The sequence below is a fragment of the Sander vitreus genome, chromosome 11 (assembly GCF_031162955.1).
Source record: "Sander vitreus isolate 19-12246 chromosome 11, sanVit1, whole genome shotgun sequence".
Classification (NCBI taxonomy): domain Eukaryota; kingdom Metazoa; phylum Chordata; class Actinopteri; order Perciformes; family Percidae; genus Sander; species Sander vitreus.
Window position 1 is genome coordinate 31,955,559 of NC_135865.1, and position 25,238 is coordinate 31,980,796.

Here is a 25,238-nt window from a genome sequence, read left to right on the forward strand (position 1 = left end):
AAAAAACCACAGCAGAGACATCCTGTAGTGCTGATAATCATGCTTTATTAAATCAATAATTGGAGAAAAACTCAAGGAGGCTGCGAAAATAGTCAACGCTACAACTCTAACTAAAATGAAACCAAAGTGCCGGGCGACACGCAAGACCACGTTTCTCTCCGTCCTCGTTCAACGCAGCGCCGGTTGGTTTTCGGCTGCCGTATATCTACTTGGTGCCACCCGGCTTGACTGAACTCCTAAAAACTAACACACAAACACACTGCAGACCTCCGAGAGACAGCTCCGCCTCTACAACCAAGCACAGCGCACAGACTCTTTGGTTTTTTTTTTTCGTGATTTGCCAGGTTCGATGGTACGACCGAAGAGCCGTGGGAGTGGTCAGTTGCCAGAAGCGGAGCACAAAACAAAACAAAAAACGCTTGTGCTCAGGGAGTGCAGGCCGCTCGCACTGTGAGCATGTCATCGAAATGGCGGTATGACATAATCAGTCAAGAGCGCGAGGTCTAGTCATCCTGCTTACATGAGGGTAGATGCAAACAGCATTCAGGATCTCGCGCTTTTGTTCCAATGCAACAGCACCGCAGTGCATTCATAGTTCTGTCTCGGATTGAGTTAACTTCAACAGGGAGCCTCTCTACCTGTTGAGGCAATCTTAAGACTTCAACGTATCGTTGAGGCACATTGTTTAGTTTCTTGGCTTAACAAGGTATTCGTTCCGAGTGAAACTTTCTCCTGTTAAACCACATTTAGTTTCACTTTGTTTCAGTTAATATTCTTGTCATAAATAACAATGCATACATTTCCCATAACCGTTAAATTCGGCTATATACATTATGTACATGTCACAGAAAAATGGATCAAAAATCCTAAGTCATAGTTATCCAATATGGCACATTTTATAACAACTTTAGACTTTAGTCTAGTTTGGCATAAATTAATGTCAAGATTGGTACAAAAATAGTTCATATTTACAAGAACAGAAATCCAGATCTTTATGAAGTAGATTATTTTTGCTTAGTTAATAAATAAAAAGGCATGGAAGTAGGGAAAAGGGGAAGATTGAACGATTAGATATTCTTTTTTTTTTTTACACTGATCGAATGCTAATGTGAACAGTCGCTGTGTCCGAGCCGAGCTCGTTGGACAGCTTCAGGGTGTAGGTTCCGGCGTCTTCCTCCTTCACGCCGGTGATGATGAGCGTGGTCAGGTCCTCCGTTGTGTCGATGTGGAAGCGTCCGCCGGCAGTCACCTCGATGGCTCTGCCGCTGCGGGACCACTCAATGTGTTTGGCGTCGCCGGAGAAGGCGCAGGTGACCGTCAGGACTTTGCCCGGCTCGATGCTGATGTCCTCCGGCAGAGCCTCGATCCGCGGAGCACAACCTGGAAGACACAATAAATGTTTTAAATAAAATATTAGTGGTCGCAACATTTGGCAACAGATAGTACAGAATGCTGAAGAAAACTTAGATTTTCTAAATCAGGTACGAAGAACAGCGTGCTAAATTCACTTACAGGGATGCAAGAAGTTTGCGATTTGTAGCTATTCATTTTAAAAGAAGTGCCTTTCTGTTGAGTCTGAATAATAAATGGTAACTTCGTTTTTTTTCCAACCTGGACCCTATTTTCCCATGTTTTTGTGTCTTAGTGACAAGTGGTTTTTTGAAGTTGGTCCAGTAACAAGCAAGACCACTGCAGTCGGCAGTTAACGAAACAAGCTGAAATGTAATGTTAATGGACAAATGTCTACTAAAAGCTCTGTTTCTGCTGCTGACAAACTCAAATTATTATTCTAAGAGTCTGACAACATTATGAAAGGATCCCTACAGAGATAGAGCTTTTAGTTAAAGAGTAAGATCCTTTTAGTTTAACATGAAACAGCCCCAAAATCACCATCACCAAACCCACCAGACTCCATGTAAATAATCACTACTTTTAGCGTGTATAGAGCCAGCATATCTCCACCAGACTCCATGTAAATAATCAGGACTTTTATCACCGTAAAACACATTTCATTCAAAGTGGACAGAAACAAAATAAAACTATCAAAAGCCGTCTTGGTTCATCTTTCCACTGTTCCAACAATCTCCACTCTGGTTCGATTGAAATAAACCCTTAATTCACCCATTTACATGTGGAGATATGCTGGCTCTATACACGCTAAAAGTCCTGATTATTTACATGGAGTCTGGTGGGTTTGGTGATGGCAATTTCGGGGCTGTTTTCATGTTAAACTAAAAGGATCTTACTCTTATAGGTAAATCTCTGTAGGGATCCTTTCCATAATGTTGTCAGACAATATAATAATCTGAGTGTCAGCGGAACATTAGCAGAACTTTTAGTGGACGCTGACTGACGTTGAACATTTGTCCTGTAAGGTTACATTGCTCACAGATGCCAGTTACAGCGTTCTCACTAAAGCAGACCTACTTTTAAAATGCCACAAACTCCAAAGACCAACTGTTTCATTACCAATCTTACCGATTGCTTTGAAAGAGGATCCCTCGCTTTGGGAGCTCATGGCGTATGTCTCGGACGTCATTGAGGACATGCTGGACATGGACATAGTCTCAAACTTCATCTCGGCTGCCATGCTGCTGAAGGAGCTGGACTCCATCATGGATGACATCATCGCCTGCTGGGCGGAGGAAGAGAAGGAGGAGGACGATTCCTCCATCACGTGCATTTCTTTCTTCATCATCATGGATGAGCTCATGGATGAGCTCACGGATAAAGACGATGACTCCTTTTGACTCATCGCCATTGATCCTGATGAGGGGTAGAGATGGAAATAATAATAATGTAAAATCTTCAGAATGACTTCAAAGTTAAGGCTGTGTCAGGACTAGGACTAGGGTTGGGAACAAAAACACAGTTCCAAATTAAAACAGATTACAAAATGCCAAGAACCGGGTATACATAAAAATTTAGAACCGGAATTGACAAGCAGATTTGATTTGATCCGAACGATACCCAACCCTAGCCCGAATTTCTTTTAAATAGCATGAAATTGGACTAAATCTACTTGGATACTTGAGGCCGGTGCTCACCTTTAAGTGCCAGTTGTTGCTCACGGTAGGCTGTGATCTTCATCCGTATGGACTGGAACGCCTGTCCGGTGAAGGAGAAAGAGGATTTGGACACTCCTCCCTCTGAGGTCATCTCACAGGTGTACTCTCCCTGATCGCTGTCTGCCAGATCACAGATCAGAAGGCTGCAGGAGCCCTCCGAGTAGTGCATCTCGAAGCGGCTGCTCTGTGAAAGCCTCCTCCCATTGACGTACCATACCACCTCCTTGACGCTGCTCTCGCAGACGCAGGACATCCGCACCGAGCCTTCGCGCGCCTCGGCTGTTAGCTGACTCAGGACTTTGGGAGGTTTCGGGATTGGGGATTTGACGGTGGGTGGAGAAACGACCCTCTTCGGGGACATGACGGGAGGAGGAGACTTCATCCTCGGGGGTGATTTGATTCCCTCGGGCTCAGGGGACTTTAAGGCTCTTGGGGATTTGATGCCTAAAGGTTCTGGAGATTTAAGTCCTCTTGGTGTTTTGATTCCCGCAGGTTCTGGAGATTTAAGTCCTCTTGGTGTTTTGATTCCCGCAGGTTCTGGAGATTTGACACCACGAGGTGATTTCACTCCCTCAGGCTCAGGAGACTTGATCGGTGGCGGTGGTGACTTGAGTTTGGGTTCAGGGGATTTTAGTCCGCGTGGTGACTTAATTCCCTCGGGTTCAGGAGATTTGACGCCTGGAGCTGGTGATTTTAAGCTGGGCGCTGGAGAAGGTGTGGATGGCTCAGGAGACTTGACACTCCTTGGCGTTTTAATTCCCTCTGGTTGGGGAGACTTCATGCTTGGCGTTGGCGACTTCACGCTCGGAACAGGAGACGTTATACTTGGTTCAGGAGACTTGACACTTGGAGCTGGCGATTTAATCGAAGGCTCAGGAGACTTGATGCTGGGGACAGGGGACGTAACAGAGGGAGCCGGTGATGTGATGGAAGGCTCCGGAGACTTTACACTCGGAGTGGGTGACTTTACAGACGGCTCAGGGGATTTCACAGCCTTGACTTCCTCTTTGGTAACTGATCTGCGGATCGTCAGAGTGAAGTGAGCCTCCTGTCGGCCTGCTGAGTTCTCCACCACAACGATGTAGCTGCCCTCGTCGGACGCCGTCACAGAGGAGATCTCCATGATGGACTTGTACTGCGTGGTGGTAACGCGGACGTGGTGAGACGAGACAATGGTTGTACTCTCGTGTATCCACGTTACGCTCGGTGAAGGCTCGCCGTCGATGTCACAAGAGAATCTGGCGCTCTCTCCCTCTGCGACCGTCACAGACTGGGGCTTGGTAAGGATTTTGGCAGGAAGAGAAGGCTTCACCTTGTGGACAGAAACTTCCTCGGTCACAGCAGTAGCAGCAGAAGACGACTTCAGTTTAGCTTCCGACGTGGTGCGTTTTCCAGTCAGAGAAAACTTCTCCGATGAATAGGAGGAATCAGATGACAGGTATTCAGCAGAGGCGTACTTGATGGAAGAATCGTACCTCTCGGCAGAGGAGTATCTCTCAGAGGAGGCAGCGTATCTTTCACGTGTGACAACTTCACGTGTCTCTGTTAGTTTAGACTTGCTCTCTTCCACCTCCAAGTGTGTCTGGGAAGAGTAGCCAGCTTTGAAGTGTGTGGTGTGATAGTGGTCAATCTTAGTGACTTCAGGGACGTATCCTTTCTGGACTTCTTCATCTCTGCGGCGAGAGGAGAAGGTGGTGTAGCCACCGCCGGACACATCGAGGGTGGCGTAGTCAGATGCTTCTCCCTTGGCGTTGGAGCACACGCAGCGGTATGTGCCGCTGTCGTCTTCCTGACACTCCAGGATAGTGATGGACAACACACCACTCATGTTGGTGAAGATGTACTTTTCACTGCTTTCGGAGATCGCAGTTCCATTGTGGAACCACTTCACCTCGGCCTCTGGTTTGCTTTGGATGTTCAGGGTGAATTTGGTGTCTTGGCCGATCGGTACGCGATGAGAGCGCATCCTGACTGTCACGCGCGGAGCGTGGTCCAGACTGAACGGCGTCTGGCTGACCACCTGGTATTTCCTCTCGGACTTCAGAGCGGCCTTTCTCGCCTCGTAGCGGGACATGATGTCGAAGCGGGCGGAACGCTCAAACCTGGAGGAGGAGCGGGATGACCTCTCCACGGACCTGATGGGGCTGGGAGAGCGAGGACGCGTCCTCTCTGGCGTGGGGGACCTACGCACCACTGCCTCTCCCTCCACCTCTACCGGGGGCTTGGCACGTGACGGTCTGATCAGGTCGGAGACGGGACGCATGAGCTCGATGTACGTAGGAGACAGAGACCTTCTCCTTCTTATGAACTGGGAAACGGTGCGTTTCTTCTTTGTCTCAGAAACCTCGACAGACTCGTGCCTGACTTCCTGCCGTCTCTCTTTGAGTTCCATGGCACGGCGCTCAATGCGGATGGGGCTGCGGGTCGGAGAGGCTGAAAAGCCGAGCTCCAGCTCATCCTCCAGCATCATTTTCTCCTCCTCAGTTTTCCTCATGGAAAGGTAGTCATCCACGGGCATCAGCAGCTCCTCGTCACTCATGTCTCCCAGAGATCTCCTTCTGGATCTAAAGGAAATCTCGGATTCAGGAGAAGGTGATCGGCGGGCAGGCCTGACAGTCTCCAAATCATCCTGAGTGAGTTTCGGAATACGCCATCTTGGCCTGTACTGGTCAGTGATTCTCGGGAGGGGCATCACGTAGAACTGTTCCCACCTGGACAGGCGGATACGTCTCTGCCTCTTCTGCACGATCCTCTCCATCTTCTCTGAAACCTCGTACTGGTCTTTCAGCTTTCGGTACCACTTCATGTCAGAGAGAGGCACAAACAGTTTGATAGCCTTGTCCTCATCCAGAGCTTTGGGATCGTGAACCACAGGCTCGGGGATCTCATACGGCATGAAGATCTTCCTCTCCTCCTCCAACTTCTTCGTCTCGGACTTCTCAACCGTGATGTCGAACTCGCCCTCGACGTTCTTGGTGCTCACGGCGGGCTTGTACATCTCTGAAGCATATTTGAGCGCCTCCTGGGCTGTTGGGTTGAGAGGTACGAGCTCCTCAGTGGCGACAATCTTCAGAGCCATCTTGTGAGTCTTTTCAATTTGTTTCTGTACGTGTCTGTGTTTCTCCTCCTCGCTCTTGTACTCTCTCCTGGTGTAGGTGAGGCGGTCCACCTTCAGGGTAGCCTGGCAGCTTGCAGAGCCGGCACAGTTGGTTGCAGTCACACTGTACACACCGGAGTCTTCGAGCAAAGTCTCTCTAATGTGCAAGACGTAGTAGTCGAGGTCCTCCTGTATGACGACGACTTTGGGACCAAACTCGAGCGCATGACCGTCCTTCTGCCATTTCAGAGTCGGGGTTGGAATTCCTGAGACTCTGAGCTCAAAGCGCACGCTGTGTCCCTCGACACACTCAACATTAGCCAGCAGACGTTTGAACATGGGCCTCATAGTTTCCTCTGTCACAGGATGAGGTGTCACGGTGAGACGCGCCTTGCAGCTATCTTCTCCAAACTTGTTGTTAGCCATGACAGTATACTCTGCATCGTCGTTCATATCTAGGTTGTGGATCATTAGCTGATACAGACCCTTATCACTGGTGAACGTGTACTTGCGGTCGTCATCACCCGCCTTGATCCTTTCTCCGTTTTTCAGCCACGTCACGTGAGGCTCCGGGTGCACGGTGATAGTGACGCCGAAGCGCACGTCTTCACCAATGTAGGCAGAGCGATTGTAGAGAGGCAGAGTGAACTCTGGCGGTCTCTGCAGGAGTTTCGTCTTGTCGACTCTCCTCCTCAGTTTCTTGATTGAGCGGCTGATGTAGTGCTCTCTGATGCTCCTCACTGTCTCGACAAAGAGCTCTCCATAAGCACTGTCCTCTCCCTCGTCGCTCACCACTTTGCATCTGTACACACCATCGTCACTCTCTTCGATGTCCTTCACGTAGATGCTGGCAAAACCATTGCTGTAGGTGATTTCATACTTGGCACTTGCGTGGAGCTGGCGGTTTCCGAAGTACCATGACGCCTGAGTGCTCTTGTCGTAGTTGGTGATGCTACAAGTGAATCTGACGTGGCCGCCTTCCTCAGCTGAGGCATGCATGACTGGACCGGAGCGGAGGCCATGGTACTCACTTCCAATCTTCACTTTTCCCACAGCCAATCCTCTTTGGTTCTTGAAGGCACCGCCATAAGCCACACGAGCCGACGACACAATAATATCTACCCTCTTCGCCAGAGTCTGGTAGTACCTTCTGTGTCTCAACGTCCTGATGATCTTGGTGCTGACATTCTCGATCTTCATCTTGAGCCAAGGGTGCTCCAGAGCCTCGTGGGCGGTCATACGGAGCTTCCTGTCTTTGACTAGAAGTCTGTCCACAAAGTCCATAGCCTCGAGGCTGATGTCGCTAAATGCTTCACTGTCAAAGATGTACTCACAGTTGGAGATGTTCTCAATCATCTTTGTGATGGACTCTGCGCCAAACGGATTAAGGCCACTTAGCAGAATGTAAGCCATGACACCCACGGACCACATATCCGTGGCGGTTGTGACCAGGTCGTGACGGTGGATCTCAGGGGCACAGTACTCCGGAGCGGAGAACAGCATTCTGACGTTTTCTCCTGGCACCAGAAGCCTAGCCTGGCCCATCTCGATAATCTTTACATTGGTGCTTCTCCTTGTCGTGTAGACAATGTTGTCTGGGCGGATGTCGAAGTGGCCATAGTTGTGGCTGTGCATGAACTTGAGGGCGGAGCAGACTTGTCTCAGGTAGCGGACAATCTCCTGCTCTGTGAGCTCAAAGTTGCTGGTGCCGAGGCGCTCAAAGATGTCCACTCCGGAGATGAATTCAAAGATCAGGATGATCTCCTCCATGCTTTCAAAGTATTCATGTAGATAGATAACATTCTTGTGCCTTGCTACGTTGAGGGCTTCGATTTCTCGGAGAACCAACTCTCGGTCGGTTCCTTTGACTTTGATGAACTTGGCCATGAAGGTCTTCTTGGTGGCGATCTCCGTGCAGCGGTGGACCACTCCGAACTGGCAGCGAGAAAGCTCCTCAGAGATGACGTACTTGGATGACAGCTCCTTTACCTTGTAGAACAGAGCCTCCTCCTTGGTGATCTCTCTGGTTTCGTCCACTTCCTCGTCATAATTCCTGATCACGGACGTGTCTTCCTTCGTCGTGATCGGCTCAGTCGGCTGACAAGGAGAGCTCAGGCCAAACTGGTTTTCGGCAACGACGCGGAACTGGTACTTGGTCTTTCCGAACATGTTGATGATTGTGATGCTGCAGTCTGTGGTGTGTCCTGCGCGGATCCATCTGTCCGCAGTTGTGGGACATTTCTCCACGATGTAGCCAATGATGTCACTTCCGCCGTCGTTGGCAGGAGGCTCCCAGGTCAACGTGATGGAGTCCCGGCCAACGTCGCTGACAACCAGTCCCTTTGGAGGCTCAGGTATGTCGGCCACGTTCACTTCAATGGTTTGTTTGTCCGTACCGAACCTGTTCTTTGCGGTAATGATGTAGTAGCCAGTGTCCTTCCTCTGCATTCCCTTCTGGAAGACGAGGGACGTGAACGACCTGGTTGTGATGACTTGGTGATAGATAGAGTTGGAGAGAATCTCCTGACCCTTCTGCCAAGTGATTGCTGGCTCTGGTTTGCCAGAGATGGGGATCTTGATGGTGATGTTTTCCCCACGGACAGCATTGACTGATCCCATTCCCTGAAGCTCCTTGGGCAGGTGGATCTTAGCAGGAACTGGAATTAAAGTGATACAAATAAGTAGTTTAATATTTATTCTATTTAGGAAATTACACATGCAGAGGACATCACTTAAAGAAGACCTATTACTCTTTTCTAAAATAAATAATGAGGTAAGCTAGGTATTTAAAAGAAATTCCTTGTAATCTTGGCTGTCGGTGTTAATTGGAACATGTCTGGTTGTGTAGTATTTGGTTTGGAATCTTTAATCTGTGAATTTTTTCCAGTATAAATTGCTGCTATAAACTCTTTTACAGAAGCAGCACAGATGCAGAAACTCTGAAATGCAGAAACGCTGACCAACGAGAGCAGACTTGGTTTTTCAAAGAAACAGGCGCTGCAACAAAGTGTCTCAGACAGAAGGGGAAGTGTTTTTTAACATTAAAGCATGAAAACATTGTTCTAGTATGAACCTGAAAACGGTTTATAATAGGTCTCCTTTAATGGATTCTAGAAAACATGAAGAATAATTGTTTTTGCCATACCTTCCACCTCCAGGTTGGCAGTGGTAGAGATGGATCCTGATGAGTTGGTGGCTCTGACTTGGTAAACTGTAGCATCCGTGTCGTCAGCGGCAACGATGACCAGCTGGTAGTAGCCACCCTTGAACTCCTGGGCTTTGATCTTGGTTCCATCGGCCTGGATCTCCTTTCCACTGCGGTACCATTTCACTAGAGGTTTGGGATGTCCCACCACCTTGTCACGGGAAAAATAACCAAGTTAAAAAAAATTAAAACATACTTGTGCTCATCAACTTGGCTGAGTGAAACAATCTTCTCCTTGGACTCTGGGTGTCCCTTCCACACTTACAGTACAATTGCTTGTAGTTTTGACACAGATTGAAAATTGTTGAAAGCAAATGCAATGTCAACTTCAATTTAAAAAAAAGGTAACATAAGTACATTCTTCCTTCCACTGCTTTTCGGATATGTGACCCAAATCATCAAGTGTTTGTCTTGCATGTCTCTCGATATGCTTTCTATTTTGTGTAATATCCTTATTTTCTGTATGACCCTTTCTGTTTTCTTTCACATGTTTGAAATAAATTAGTAAGTAAGTACCTTGGTGACAAATGTGGCATTGGCCTGGTATTTGACGGTCATGTCCCTGATCTCCTCCCTGAAGGCGGGAGCGCGAGGAGACTGGTCGGACTTGGGGATGATTGGCGCTGAGATCTCACTCCAGTCGCTCTCGCCGCCTATGTTCTCACACTTGACACGGAACTCGTATTCGAAGCCCTCGAGCAACGCCGTGACCTCGTATTTGGTCTCCACAAACTTCTTACTGGTCACTGACATCCACTTGTTCTGCTTCTTCTCACGTTTCTCCAGGTAGTAGCTGGTGATTTTAGCGCCACCATCACTGCTCGGAGGCTTCCAGCACACGACACACGAGTCCTTGGTGGAGCTGATGATGAATGGCTGCTGTGGGATGCCAGGTTTTTCTGAGAAATAAACAGGGAATGTTACTGTGGTGCTCTACACATGGGCTTACATTTCATCGAACAGTCACAGGGGACAGTTAGCATAAGATTTCTCAAGAGCAATTTTGAAGGGGACACAAATAACAGCCAAAATTGTACTTTATATATAGGACATGTGTACATAGAGGAAAGCCGTACTACCGGTATTATTAGTGGAGCCGTTATCCTTCTTCTCAAAGTTTCTCTCTAAATTGACTGATTTTCATACATTTTTAACCTCACCTTTTTCCCAAAGAAGGGGTATCATTCATGTGCCGTGATTAATAAAATGTATGTTACCACTTAATGAGTATTCTTGTGTTTATTGTTATACGTGCATTGTTAGTCCTTTGTAGAACCAAACCTATGGAGGGTTGGTGGTATGTAACACTTGTGCTTAATATATCTGGTACCCCTAAAATTGCATGTGGCCCCAGCCTGGCCGCTCTATTTGATATGGTCTTTGGCTCTACATATCTGTAAAGTTCATCCTGCCTCTGCAATGTAGCCACAGAAGCCCAAACTGTCAAACAAAACAAGTACGGACTTACCGAATGGACTCTTAATGATGACCACGGACGGGATCTCCAGAGACTCGCTGACTCCGTACTGGTTCTGGGCAGAGACTCTGAAGTAGTATCCAGCGCTCTCAATCAGGTTGGGGACACGGCAGGTGGTGCCAGAGACGGAGGAGGACACCAGATTCCACTGCTCGCCTTCTTTGGCCTCGCGTTTCTCCACAATGTAGTTGGTGATCATGGAGCCGCCGTCGTCTTTGGGAGCCTTCCAGCTGATGATGATGGAGCTCTTCAGCAGGCCTTCAACAACAATTGGGCCCTCGGGGATGCATGGTTTATCTGGGAGGAAACAAAAAATTGAATCAGTAACAGGTCTTTTTTTAATCGCGATTAATCGCATAATTGTCCAGAGTATAGAGAATAATTGCACATGTTGTAATCATTCTAAATGTACTTTAAAAGTATATTTTTTACAGTTCTTAAAGCTCAAGTGGTATTTAAGACTGGACGTCCTCCGGTGGTAACTCAGTTCACATTGACAGTACATGCAAATAGCTTTAGTCTTGAGGAAAAAAACATCTGGAAGGGCTTTGAAACTAAGCTTGCCATTCAAAAGACCCTCTTCTTTCTCCATTTCATTCCTTTTTTGGCGGGGTTTTAGTGATCATTGATTTAGTTTAAAATGTTAGAAATAAAGCCTGTTGCTCAGAACAGGAAGTCTCTCTTTAAATTAGGAATGCATGTTTTTTTTACACCATTTTCTGATATTTTAGAGACCAAACAACTAATCCATTATATCGAGAAAATAATCCACACATTAATCCACCATGAAAACAATAGTTAGTCGCAGCCCTAAATTAATCAACTAATAAATTAGTCGACAAAATCATATGAGTGTTAGTCAACTTAGAATAGGAAAGCCTTCAGTCCGGTGTTACCTTGGATTTCCACGCGGAGCACGGTGTCGATGGTTCCATACACGTTGCTGAGCTGCACCTTGTAGCGGCCAGCGTTGGTCTTCCTCTGGACGTTCCTCACCACCAGGTGGGTGTAGCTCTCTGTGTTTTCAATGATCACGTTCTCGGAAGCGTTCAGAGGCTTCTTGCCATAGAACCACATGATCTGGGGGATGGGGCGTCCGATGTAGACGACGTGGAGGCGGAGGCTGGTGCCGGCGCCGGCGAAGTACTTCTCCTTCAGAGGGAAACCGGGATGGAACTGCGGTGCCGCCTGCAGGCGCAGCTTGCCACTAGCCTCCACCTCTCCGGCCTCGTTGAGGGCCCTGCAGGTGTACAGGCCCTCGTCTTCCTGCTCGTCCGTCAGGATGCTCAGCGAGTGGTTGCGTCCGTCAGAGCTCATCTTGTACTTGCGGCTCTGGATCAACTCCTTGCCGTAGCGGTACCACTTGATCTCCGGCAGAGGTCTGCCGATGATGCCGCAGGTCAGAGTGCCCGACTCGCCAAGCTTGGTGGTGACGTCCTGGACGTCTTCCTTCAGAGCTGGAGCCTCACCAACTGCAGAAACATCAGCAGAGTTTCTTTTAAACACCCTGAACTGCTATAACTATTATTTCTATAATAGTTCATAGTTCCGTTATATATCCGTTTATTGTTACTATAATTGCCTAACTGCCACTGTTCATGATACCAACTGCTATAATTATTATGAGTGTGAGTACTAGTTGTTATTGATTGTTTCTTCTGTAAATGTGGTTTTAAACTCTTCTGATAATCTGGTTATGTGGATTTAGTTCAATTTAGTTGTTTTTTCCTGTCATAAAAACATTACATTTAAAGGAAAAAAAAGTCAGAACATTTTTCAAAAGAAAAAATCGGAATATAAAAAAACTAACAAAAGTCTCAAGAAAAAAAGAGAGTTCTCAAGGGAGTATGTGAAGAAAAAATTTGGATTATTAAAAATATAGAAGTCCGAGTATTTCAAGAAAAACAACAGTTCGAAAAAAATATTTTGATGTCCCAATTAATCACACAAAAACAAAACGTCCCTGGTGTGTAAAGACCTTTAGTGATTAAGTTGGCAGGAATAGGAATAGGAATTGTGCAGCAGCTCACCGCTCAGTTTGGTCTTGATGCCCATTGGCGTGCGGCGCGGTCGGCTCAGTCCGGTCTCGTTCTCAGCGAAGATCCGGAACTCGTACTCGGTGGCCTCCATCAGGCCGCCCATGGTGAACTGGCGGTCTTTGGAGCGCTCCTTGGTGCATTTCTTCCAGGCGCTTTCTCCAGCCTGCCTGAACTCGATCCAGTAGCCCAGGATCTCTTTGCCGCCGTCGTGCTCCGGCCGCAGCCAGTGGATGGTGATGCAGTCTTTGGTGACGGAGATGATGTCGATCTCTCCCGGTTGGCTGGGTTTGTCTACAAGGAGACGGAAAGATGGGAGGAGATTAATATTTAGTAAAAGTATTATTATAAAAGGAATAGGGATGTTGATGATTAAGAGTAATTTAGGTAAGGAGTCCTTTTTGAATGTAGCAACAAGCCTGTGGAACAGGTTGCCAAGAAATCTAGAAGTTTAGGAGGTTTTAAGCAGGCACTGAAAAAATGGCTCAGATGCCAATCTTAGTATGAGTTTATATTACTGTATTGATGTATCTATTTAATATATGTATGGATGTGATGATTGATACTTGATCTGCTAATAATAAAATCTGATACAAATTCATGAAAAAGGAAATGTGGGAACATAGGCATGCTCCCACTTATTTCTATCTTGTTTTCCAATGTCTTGTCTACTTATACTACTTATTCATATCAATGTATTCCTGCAGAAATAAGCCTTGTGTCACGGTAACTCACCGAATGGCTCTTTGCAGACCACGGACTCTGAGGGCGGCCCGGCCTCGCTCAGCCCGACCTCGTTCTGGGCCACCACTCTGAACATGTACTCTGCGTCGGGGATCAGACCGCTGACGTTGTACATGGTGGTGGTGATGTGGGTCTTGTTGTGTCGGACCCACTTCTCCGTCGACACCTCTCTCCTCTCCACGTAGTATCCTGTGACACGGGAGCCGCCATCGTCCCTGGGCCGCGCCCAGGACAGAGACACCGTCGTCTTGGTTACCTCCATGATCTCTGGAGGGTTGCTGGGAGGTTCTGGTGGGCCTGGAGGGGAAACACGTTGTTAGTGAAATCCATATTTACAACAGCAGCTTGATTTATGGTTCTGCGGATGCTCCACACAGAGCTTTCCTCCGTGAGAGAGTGATGGGGATTATCTTCAGAGCGAGTAGTGACTCTAGAGTCATAGTGAGAGAAACAAAGTGTCTCCCCTGTTCTTTTAGGCTAGAAATCTAGACCACCCTAGAGGCAGCAAATGTAATCTGCAGCCAGGGTCGTCTAGCAACCCAACGTTGGCCTTCGTGCTGGAAAAACCAAACTCTGGCCAGGCCAATCACATCGTGTATAGAGTCGGTGGGCGGGGCTTAACATAATGACGGCACAGTTGCAACGGTTCCGCGTGAATTCCCTGCTACTTGAAAACAAAGAAGACGGCTGCTGCTGCTGGGAACAGCGGTCTTCTGGAAGACTTGGAGTTCAGCTTTTCTTTGAGAAAAGAACAAAGAACGGCCCTGAAGTCATTCTTAAAAAAGGAAGATGTGTTTGGAGTTTTGCCGACTGGATACGGAAAAAGTTTAATCTATCAACTAGCGTTGCTCTGGTTGGTTGAAGCGCTATCCTATGCAGAGGGAATTTATTTTGACTTGTTGTTGTCTGTCTGTAGATTTTAACCCGTACTAATGTCTTGCTGTTTCCTGTTGCTTTGGTCTCTAAACATCTGTCCAGAAAGCTACAGTTTGAACTAATCCAACGCTTGTCCAGTCTAAGGCTTTTTTGTGTGCAAATATATTCACTTTTTGCCTAACAAACTATTACTGGGTCACCAGAATTTGCCGTTTTTCCTTTTCATTTAAAGATTGTGACATTTAATGACACCCTACGCTCCTACGCCGCGGACCTGTTCGCTGCTGGACAAGTTTTAAAGAGCTGTCATATGTAGTGGATGAAGAGCAAAGACCCGTCTTTGCATAAATAATGCAACTTTTGACAGACATCAGATGGGACTGGACATTGAGAACAATCACGAAACCAAACTCACTGAGTGGTGTTTTCGGCGTGACGGCCTCATCAGACTTGAGAGATCTGCTGATGCCGAACTGGTTCTCGGCAGAAACCCTGAAGTGGTACTGCACGTTCTCCTTCAGGCCCTTCACCACCAGAGAGGTCTCTGTCACGCGGGAGTCCACCGTACACCAGGCAGCCTTGGGAACCTCGCGCCTTTCCACGATGTATCCCAGAATGTCGGAGCCGCCATCGTCCGATGGCGGTCTCCAGCTGACCCGCACGGATCGGATCTGAATGTCGTCAAACTCCAGAGGGCCTTCTGGGACGTCGGGGCGGCCGATCACCTTCACCTGGATAGAGAAGATAACACAGGAAGTTAAGTTTCAAATATCAACCTGCTAACATGCTAACAACAGACAGCCTGTTAGCCATAATAAACCCTGTGTCCTACCTGCTAACATGCTAACAACAGACAGCATGTTAGCAGTAATAAACCCTGTTGCTAACATGCTAACATGCTAACAACAGACAGCATGATAGCATGTTAGCAGTAATAAACCAGGTGTCCTACCTGCTAACATGCTAACAGCATGTTATAAAGAAGGTGCTAGAAGCCAGAGTAAAAGAAGAGTCCTGGCTCAAGTCTTTTAGTTTTTTTTCTTTTTGATTATTTTTTGGGCATTTTAGGCCTCTATTTATATAGGACAGCTAAAGACATCTGTCGCAATAAATGCTTGCTCTTGGGGGAATTACTAGAATTGTTGGGTCTTTGTAAACTATAGAGTGTGGTCTAGACCTACTCTATCTGTAAAGTGTATTGAGATAACTCCTGTTATGATTTGATACTATAAATAAAATTGAATTGAACTGAAAGGGGGAGAGAGGGGGGAATGACAGCACAGGGCCACAGGTCGGAGTCAAACCAGCAGCTGCTGCATCGAGGAGTTAACCTCTATATGTCTACCAGGTGAGCTACCCAGGCGCCCAAAAGCCTTTTAGTTTACATCGTTGTATTTATTGTATTAATAAATACTCCCTCTTTGTCACAGCCCAAAGTTTGCAACTATGTCAAAAGCAGCGGTGGAAGAAGTATTCAGATCCTTTACTGCAGTAAAAGTACTAATACCACACTGTAACAATACTCTGTTACAAGTAAAAGTACTGCATTGAAGATGTTACTTCAGTAAAAGTGTGTAAGTATCATCAGGAAAATGTCGTTAAAGTATTAAAACATTGTGTAAAGAGTAAAGGATCCAACCAGCTGTGTGTTTAATGGTCTGATCATCTCAGCTGACTTGTAACCGTTATATTGTTGGTTAGTTTACTTTAGAATAAAACATCAGATTTATAAACTACATGTGTTCTGTGTGCAGGAATGTTAATGTTTAAAGTAACTAGTAACTAAAGTAACTAGTAACTAAAGCTGGAACAGATGAATGGAGTAACTAAAGTAACTAGTAACTAAAGCTGGAACAGATGAGCGGAGTAACTAAAGTAACTAGTAACTAAAGCTGGAACAGATGAATGTAGCGGAGTAACTAAAGTAACTAGTAACTAAAGCTGGAACAGATGAATGTAGCGGAGTAACTAAAGTAACTAGTAACTAAAGCTGGAACAGATAAATGTAGAGGAGTAACTAAAGTAACTAGTAACTAAAGTAACTAGTAACTAAAGCTGGAACAGATGAATGTAGCGGAGTAACTAAAGTAACTAGTAACTAAAGCTGGAACAGATAAATGTAGTGGAGTAAAAAGTACAATATTTCTCTCTGAAATATAGCGGAGTAGAAGTAGAAAGTGGCATGAAAAGAAAAGACTCAAGTAAAGTACAAGTACCTCAACATCTGTACTTAAGTACAGTACTGGAGTAAATGTACTTAGTTACTTTCCAGTGCTGGTTTTTAATGTTCCTCCTGTGTTTCCCTTCAGTACATGTATCTCACCTTGATATAGACAGCCTTCCTGCCGCATTTGTTCTCCAGCACCAGGTCGTAGCTGCCCGTGTCGTCTTTGTGTGCCTCTTTGATGACCAGCTCGGTGATGTCATCGTGCGTGGCGATCATGGCGCGGTGTGAGATGTCGCGGCCGTCCTTGGTCCACTTGCACGTCGGGATGGGTTTCCCCTTGATGGGCACGGACAGACAGATTACTCCGCCCTGCCGCACCACGTAGCCCTCCTCGTACTTACGCTCAAGCTCGTAGTCGGGATAATCTGGAGGGGAAAAAGATCAGATGTTTGTCAATTAGAGGCAAAAACTACTTTTCAATTAAAAGATTTTTACTTCCATAAAACGTCTTCTTTCAGACTGGTGGAAACTAAACATTTATTTGACTACACTTTGTTTATTTGCGTCTGTAGATTTCTTCTACATACACCAAAAGTTAGCATTAGATAACGCCTCATTTGCATACTTAAACCTGGAATTTCAGAAAACTATTAAAAAGTGAGAAAAGTGTCAGAAAAAGTGACAAAAATGTTGAAAATAAGTGACAAAAATGTTGAAAAAAAGTGACATAAATGTTGAAAAAAGTGACAAAAATGTTGGAAAAAGTGACAAAAATGTTGGAAAAAGTGACAAAAATGTTGAAAAAAATGACTAAATGTTGGAAAAAGTGACAAAAAAGCAGAAAAAAGTGACAAAAATGTTGAAAAAAATGTTGAAAATAAGTGACAAAAATGTTGAAAAAAGTGACAAAAATGTTGGAAAAAGTGACAAAAATGTTGGAAAAAGTGACAAAAATGTTGAAAAAAGTGATGTCTTAATGTCAGTTATGAATTGGGGAGGTTTGGTGCTGATATCTGTTTTTACAATCCATATCTCTAAAGGTTTTGTTCTCAGGCTCCTCGTCAGCAGCACTATCAGACACCAAACTTTCCACTTCCACTCCTCTCTATATTCTGAAGCTTTTTACACATGGCTTTGTTCAGATATCATTCACAGCCTGATTTATACAACATTTTATCCTTAAAAACATGCAGAAAAATGGCCAAATCCAAACTTCCCCTCTGTAAAAACTTTTGACTCTAATATGTCACGAAATCAAACAAGAATGTTCACATTTCTGTTCTGGAAGTGTATGCAAATTAGTGCAAATTTAATAAGAAAATGTATCATTTGCATATTTAAACGTAACATTTCAGAAAACTTAATGTCAGTAATCCGCTAGGGAAGTTTCATGCTGATATTCTCTCCCTTTAAATTACAGATTCAGGTAAAAGAGAAGTAAAAGTGTGTTGTTTATTTGTCTGATAAGTGAGCTATGGATTACTTACCCAGCATCTCCTGGACTTTAACGACTCCGGGAACCTCAGCGGGCTCTCCGGCGCCACCGGCATTGCACGCCACGACCCTGAACTTGTACTCGGCGCCCTGGGGCATGTGGGTGAGCGTGTACTCGCACATCTTGGTGGGCGTGGTGTTGCACAGCGTCCATTCCACCTGGTCCACCTTCTGCATCTCGATGAAGTACCCGGTGATGACGGAGCCGCCCTCCTCTTCGGGCGGCAGCCAGGCCAGAGACACGGAGGTCCGGGTGGAGTCGGTGACTCGGGGCTGGACGGGAACACCTGGAGGCTCTGTTCAACAACACATAGACGTTTTGGTAAATACTGCATACTGACTCCAGTTCAGTCAACAATACAAAGACATGAGTACAAAAATGAAAAACTTACTACATTACATGTGCAAATTAAGCCGAGTTATTGCTAGAGATGGCCCGATACCATTTTTTGCTTCCCGATACCGATTCTGATACCTGAACTTGCATATCGGGCGATACCGAGTACTGATCTGATACCAGTGTGTCATATTTTATTATGTTTTAACAACTGTTTACTACTATCCCTGTATGGATGATATGATGTATAACAGCTGTATACTACTATCTCTGTATGGATGATATGATGTATAACAGCTGTATACTACTATCCCTGTATAGATGATATGATGTATAACAGCTGTATACTACTATCCCTGTATGGATGATATGATGTATAACAGCTGTATACTACTATCTCTGTATAGATGATATGATGTATAACAGCTGTATACTACTATCCCTGTATGGATGATATGATGTATAACAGCTGTATACTACTATCCCTGTATGGATGATATGATGTATAACAGCTGTATACTACTATCTCTGTATGGATGATATGATGTATAACAGCTGTATACTACTATCCCTGTATAGATATGATGTATAACAGCTGTATACTACTATCCCTGTATGGATGTGATATTATTTCTATCTTTGTTGTCGGCCTGGCTCAGGTTAAACACTTTGTGAAACATAAACAAACTTTCTTCTATTATCCAGTTCTACAGTCAGTTATAACGGAAAAAGAACATAAATAAACTACTTTAACGTAGATTATCTTTAGGGCTTTATTACGTGGTATCGGATCGGTGCATTAACTCCAGTACTTCCCGATACCAATACCAGCGTTTTAGGCAGTATCAGAGCCGATACCGATACCGATACTGGTATCGGCTCATCTCTAGTTATTGCACATGGGACAAAGGAGTTTTACTCCTAGTGCTCTAAATCTGCGACCTGAGTGTTACGAACTCAGAGTGAAGGGGGTGGTTTGTGCAGTCTTATATAGACCGGGCCTTGCGATGTACTTGCACACTGGTGAGATTGACTCTAAATAGGCGGGAAGGCTTTAATAAATGCCAACCCTAGTCATTACACCCAGTTTCTGCAGCACGTACCGATGGGATCCATGGCAACGGTGATGGCAGAGCTCTCGCTGGGTTTGCCGGCTCCCCTGGAGTTGATGGCGGTGACGCGGTGTTCGTACTCCAGGCCCTCGATCAGGCCCGAGGAGCGATACCGCGTCATGGTGACGGGGTTCTTGCTGATCTTCATCCAGCGGTCAGAGCCCGCCTCCTTACGCTCGATGATGTAGCCTGCGATGGTGGAACCGCCGTTGTCCTCGGGCGGCTGCCACGTCAGCGTCATGCCCTCGTGGGTCACGTCCAGCACCTCTGGTCTGCTGGGAGGTCCCGGGATGGCTGCACGGGAAACACAGATGGATAGGTTATTAGATCCATTCATAGATTAATAGATCCATTCATAGATTAACAGATCCATCCATAGATTAACAGATCCATTCATAGATTAACAGATCCATCCATAGATTAACAGATCCATTCATAGATTAACAGATCCATCCATAGATTAACAGATCCATTCATAGATTAACAGATCCATTCATAGATTAATAGATCCATTCATAGATTAATAGATCCATCCATAGATTAACAGATCCATTCATAGATGGATAGAACAAACACACTCTGAAAACTAACTCAAACTAAACCAAAATGAAATCCAAAAGTCAAAACTAATTGAAAATTCTAAATAATAAAAACCTTGGCGTGTAGATTTTGTTGCCACAAATAAATGAAATAACGTATAGAAAACAGGGACGGGAACTCACTCTTAGGGCTCTTGCACTCCACCACCTCCGACTGCAGGAAGCTGCCGATGCCAAAGCGATTCATGGCTGCGACGCGGAACACGTACTCGGTTCCCTCGGACAGTCTGCTGAACTTGTAGCAGGGACGCGTCACTGACTCTGAGATGGTGACCCAGCCCGGGCGGTGGGCGTCGCGCTGCTCCACCACGTAGCCGCTGATGTTGGCGCCACCGTCTTTCTCCGGAGGTTCCCAGCTGACCGTCACTGACACGCCGTCAGTCTCCTCGATCTTCACCGGACCCACAGGGATGCCAGGCTTGTCTGGACGGACACAACAAGACCGCTGGTTAGAATCTTTTCATGTTCACGTATCTCATTCCCATTTCAAACAGAAGTGACATGGTGGCTGGCGTTACAAAACTGACTGAAAACGACTGAAAACTGACTAAAACTGACTAAAAACTGACTAAAACTGATGTTTAAGTTTCACCAAAATAAAGACTGAAAAACATTTACCAAACATGTGGCACAATGTGGCGGAAAGCCTTTTTACATTTACTCGCAAAAACGGAAAATTAACCAACATTTGGCGCTTGATGGGTTGATGAAGTGTTAAAGTGGGACTTTCCCTCCTCACTAACTTCACCAATACATAATTCTAATGTGACGTCTTTCCTTCTTTCTATGTTCCTTGCCTTCATGTGTGTGCAGAAAGTCTAGGTAACACATTATAATAACCATCACTAATAAATGGTAAATTGATAGTTAATAAAACTTTACTAAATAGTTATTTTACCATCTTTAACTATCTTGTTACCCAAAGTCTACTTACCGAGGATGATGACTTTGATGACCTCGGTTGCCGTGCCCACGGCGTTCTTCACCTCCAGCGAGTACCTTCCCGTGTCGTTGATGGTGGTCTCGCGGATGACAAGGCGGCTGAACTTTCCGTCGCTGTCGATCTTGATGCGGTCCAGGCTGTCCTTGAGTTTGACGCCGCCGAAGAACCAGGAGCAGACGGGCAGCGGTTTGGCCTTTATGGGGATGTTGAGGTCGATGGGTTTTCCGCGGTGCACGTAGACGATCTTCTGAGGGATGCTAGTCATGTCAATCTTCGGTATCACTGGAAGACACAGCAGGGGAGTCACAAGTTATTACATTTCAACCAATAGACCAGTGGTTCTCAAACACCTTTCAATAATGTTCCCCCTTTGAACAGTGTTTTTAAGCCATGTACCCCTTAACCAGCGCGAATGGAAGGAAGGAGGAAGTAAGGCAACACTAGGGCGACAAAAGTGACAATAAAAAAAAAAAAGTGACAAAAACTTTGAAAAAAGCGGGAAAAAACTATATAAATTCCATATAATTTAGCGTAACTTCTGGCCGTGGCTGTATCCCTTCTAGCCACAGCGGTGTTTGTGTCTCACCCTTGATGTCCTGGATGGTGACGGGCGTGACGGTGTCCATGGGCTCGCTGGCCCCCCTGCTGTTGGTGGCTCGGACCCTGAACAGGTACTGGTCGTTCTCCACCAGAGACTGGACGGTGTGCTGGGACACCGACGCCTTCAGCGTCGCCACGGTGCTCCACCTGTCCGTGCCCACCTTGGGGTAGCAGAAGAAGATCATTCAGTCATCATTAAAACAATAATTAGATATCACAGTGGGAACTCAAACAGTAAAGAGTGACTGAAAGGATTCGGCTGAAGCAAATCTTCTAAATGCCTAACGTATGTTCATCTTATCCCAGGGTTCAACGTTAACCCTTGTGTTGTCTTCCTGTCAACCATCAAAACAAACACTTTTGTTGTCTCTATGTCAAGGTTTTAGCCGCTTTATCTGACGTTTTGTCGCCTTAGATAGATAGATTAAACTTTGCCGTATCCGGTCGGCAAAATTCACACACATCTTCCTTTTTTAAGAATGACTTCAGTGCCGTTCTTTGTTCTTTTCTCAAAGAAAAGCTGAACTCCAAGTCTTCCAGAGACCGCTGTTCCCAGCAGCAGCAGCCATCTTCTTTGTTTTCAAGTAGCAGGGAATTCACGCAGAACAGTTGCAACTGTGCCGTTATTATGTTAAGCCCCGCCCACCGACTCTATACACGATGTGATTGGCCTGACTAGAGTTTGGTTTTTCCAGCTCGCAAGCCAACGTTGGGTTGCTAGACAACCCTGGCTGCAGATTACATTTTTGACAAAAGATCAAAGAACGGCACTGAAGTCATTCTTAAAAAAGGAAGATGTGTTCGCAGTTTAAAGTGTAATCTATCAACTAGCGTTGCTCTGATTGGTTGTAGAGCTATCCTATTGCGTGCAGAGGGAATTTGAAAGACAACCATTTATCCCGCCCTTTGAATTGAGCCCCGCCAATGGTGAGTTCCCAGACCAACATCTGGATGTGGGGCTGGCTTGTCAGGCTACAAGTTCATGGTGGACAGGAAGACAACAAAAGGTTCAACTTTCATGTATCGAGAGAGAAGCCTTTGGACCCACCTTGCAGGCGTCAATGATGTATCCGTTCAGCCGGCTGCCGCCTTCGTGCAGTGGCTTCTCCCAGCGCAGCGTCACAGACGACTTGGTGACATCGACCACCTGGAGGTCCTGAGGCACCGACGGCACCTCGCACACCAGCACGGCCTCGGCCGTCTCGCAGGGCTCGCCCACGCCGTAGATGTTCTCCGGCAGCACTCTGAAGAAGTAGTGCACGCCCTCCTCCAGACCGCTGATCCGGAACAGCGTCTTCCTGCACTCGGTGGTGACTGTCTTGTACGACTTCATGGTCGCCTCGCGCTTCTCCACGATGTAGTTGCTGATGTGAGCGCCGCCGTCGATGCTCGGGACGTCCCACGTGATCACCACCGACTCCTTGGTGTAGTCCTTCACCTTCACAGAGCCGGGAGGACCGGGGGTGTCTGCAGGAGAGAGACGAGCGGAGGAAGAGAAGATGTCAGCGTCTTTTTACTGGGAGACGTAGAGTAGAGCTGTAATCGGGCCTTAAAAGTTAGGCCCGACAAGGCCCGAGCCTGACAGAATTCGAGTTCAAGTTTCTTTAAAATCTGACAGTGATAGTACATTTTAGATTTTCTATCTCAAACTTTTATAGCTTGTTTATATGTTGTCTTTAAGGACTTTAGAGTTGTCTTACATGCTGGGGCCCAACTAGTTATGCAATAGGTCGTGTGAGACATGATCATTGCATCAACGTATAGCCTAGCTGATTCTGTGGAGATGTTTGGGTGACTTACCGTAGACTTTAACCAGGATGACGGCAGTCTTCTTGCCAGACGGGTTCTCCGCCTCCACAATGTATTTTCCCGAGTCGTAGCGGTTGACCTTCTCCAACATCAGTGAGGTGGAACGCTCGGTGGTCTCGATGTAGCCGCGCCGCTGCAGCTCCACGCCCGTCTTCCTCCAGGTCACTACGGGGGTCGGACGGCCGCCGACAGACACGACCAGATGCAGGGTTCCTCCGGCGCGCACGCACACCGTTTTCTTCAGGTCCTCGGCCAGCTCCAGGTCCGGCATTTCTAAACAGAGTGGAGAAGAGTTAGACGACAGTCCCATAATCAGGCTGTGTTAAATGTGTGGGAGCGTGCCTTATGTTCCCACAGCCCTTTGTTCCCACAGCCCTATGTTCCCACAGCCCTTTGTTCCCACAGCCCTTTGTTCCCACAGCCCTTTGTTCCCACAGCCCTATGTTCCCACAGCCCTTTGTTCCCACAGCCCTATGTTCCCACAGCCCTTTGTTCCCACAGCCCTATGTTCCCACAGCCCTATGGTCCCACAGCCCTATGGTCCCACAGCCCTATGGTCCCACAGCCCTATGGTCCCACATTTCCAAGATTGTTTTCCAAAATTAGGCCCTATGTTCCCACATTTTCTTTTTCATAAATTTGTATCAGATTTTATCCCCCTTTCTCCCAATTTGGTAGCCAATTACATCCAACCTATTATCCAGTAGTAATGGACCACAGATGGAATGTAACCCTAACCCTAACATAGGATAAACAAAATATTAGAAATGTGGGAACATAGGACTGACCCCAAATGCGTTAAATTGTCTTTTCTGTTTTGTTTTTATACGTTTAGATATGGGCCACCAGAGTGTACTTTGGCTGTAATCTATACAAATAATTTTACAGTTATATTAACCGAAAAGATGCCCAGCTTCGCCCCCTTAAAATGCAAACCAACTCATCCCAATTTAGCAAATTTATCTCACGTCAACTGTTTAATTCTATTGTTATTAGTTATTTAACTGTGTAATATAGTTTCAGTTTAGTTTTTCTTAAAGGTTTAAGTATTTATTAAGTTTCAATTACTGATGGATTAATGTGCTGGAACTCACCGATCCTCTCCAGCGGCTCGACCTCGGCGCTGGGTTCGCTGAACTCGCCGGTGCCTTTGCTGTTGATGGCAGCGACTCTGAATCTATACTTCTTATTGGCTGCCAGGCCGGCGGCCACATACTGGTTGGTGCTGAGGGCTTTGGCGGTGGCGCGGTACCACTGCTCCGTGCCCTCCTCCAGGATCTCCACCACGTAGCCGCTGACGTCCGAGCCACCGTCGTACATAGGCCGCGTCCACGCCATGCTGATGCTGTGCTTGGTCGTGTCCGTGATACGAGGCATGGATGGAGGAGCCGGGGTATCTGGGAGGAGAACACGACAAACACAACAATTATGCTTAGTTTTAGATTCAGATCGGTTGCGTCCGAAATCTCCTCCTCTGTCCTACAGAATGGAGAGAGGAGGGAGGGAGGGAGAAAGGGAGAGAGGAAGGGAGGGAGGGAGGGAGAAAGGGAGAGAGGAAGGGATGGAGGGAGGGAGAGAGGGAAGGAGAGAGGAAGGAGGGAGGGAGGGAGTAAGGAGCGAGAGAGGGAGAGGGAGAGAGGGACATAATTCTCTGCATCATATTCAGGATTTATC

General features: G+C 46.3%; 1 protein-coding gene across 1 annotated transcript in view; it reads right to left on the reverse strand.

Moving 5' to 3' along the window:
• Positions 1 to 1,087: 1,087 nt before the first annotated feature.
• Positions 1,088 to 25,238, reverse strand: part of ttn.2 (titin, tandem duplicate 2) — a 323,953-nt gene continuing 299,802 nt past the window's right edge. The window contains exons 233-251 of the mRNA XM_078262434.1: positions 24,659 to 24,961; positions 23,556 to 23,837; positions 22,804 to 23,222; positions 21,742 to 21,916; positions 21,147 to 21,437; positions 20,336 to 20,635; positions 19,605 to 19,907; positions 18,158 to 18,460; positions 16,827 to 17,095; positions 14,919 to 15,234; positions 13,619 to 13,924; positions 12,878 to 13,177; positions 11,744 to 12,319; positions 10,839 to 11,144; positions 9,887 to 10,269; positions 9,311 to 9,521; positions 3,048 to 8,822; positions 2,479 to 2,766; positions 1,088 to 1,380 (exon numbers count right to left, since the gene is read on the reverse strand). Of these exons, the coding sequence (XP_078118560.1) occupies positions 1,088 to 1,380; positions 2,479 to 2,766; positions 3,048 to 8,822; positions 9,311 to 9,521; positions 9,887 to 10,269; positions 10,839 to 11,144; positions 11,744 to 12,319; positions 12,878 to 13,177; positions 13,619 to 13,924; positions 14,919 to 15,234; positions 16,827 to 17,095; positions 18,158 to 18,460; positions 19,605 to 19,907; positions 20,336 to 20,635; positions 21,147 to 21,437; positions 21,742 to 21,916; positions 22,804 to 23,222; positions 23,556 to 23,837; positions 24,659 to 24,961 (11,399 nt within the window). The remainder of the gene's footprint in view (positions 1,381 to 2,478; positions 2,767 to 3,047; positions 8,823 to 9,310; positions 9,522 to 9,886; positions 10,270 to 10,838; positions 11,145 to 11,743; positions 12,320 to 12,877; positions 13,178 to 13,618; positions 13,925 to 14,918; positions 15,235 to 16,826; positions 17,096 to 18,157; positions 18,461 to 19,604; positions 19,908 to 20,335; positions 20,636 to 21,146; positions 21,438 to 21,741; positions 21,917 to 22,803; positions 23,223 to 23,555; positions 23,838 to 24,658; positions 24,962 to 25,238) is intronic.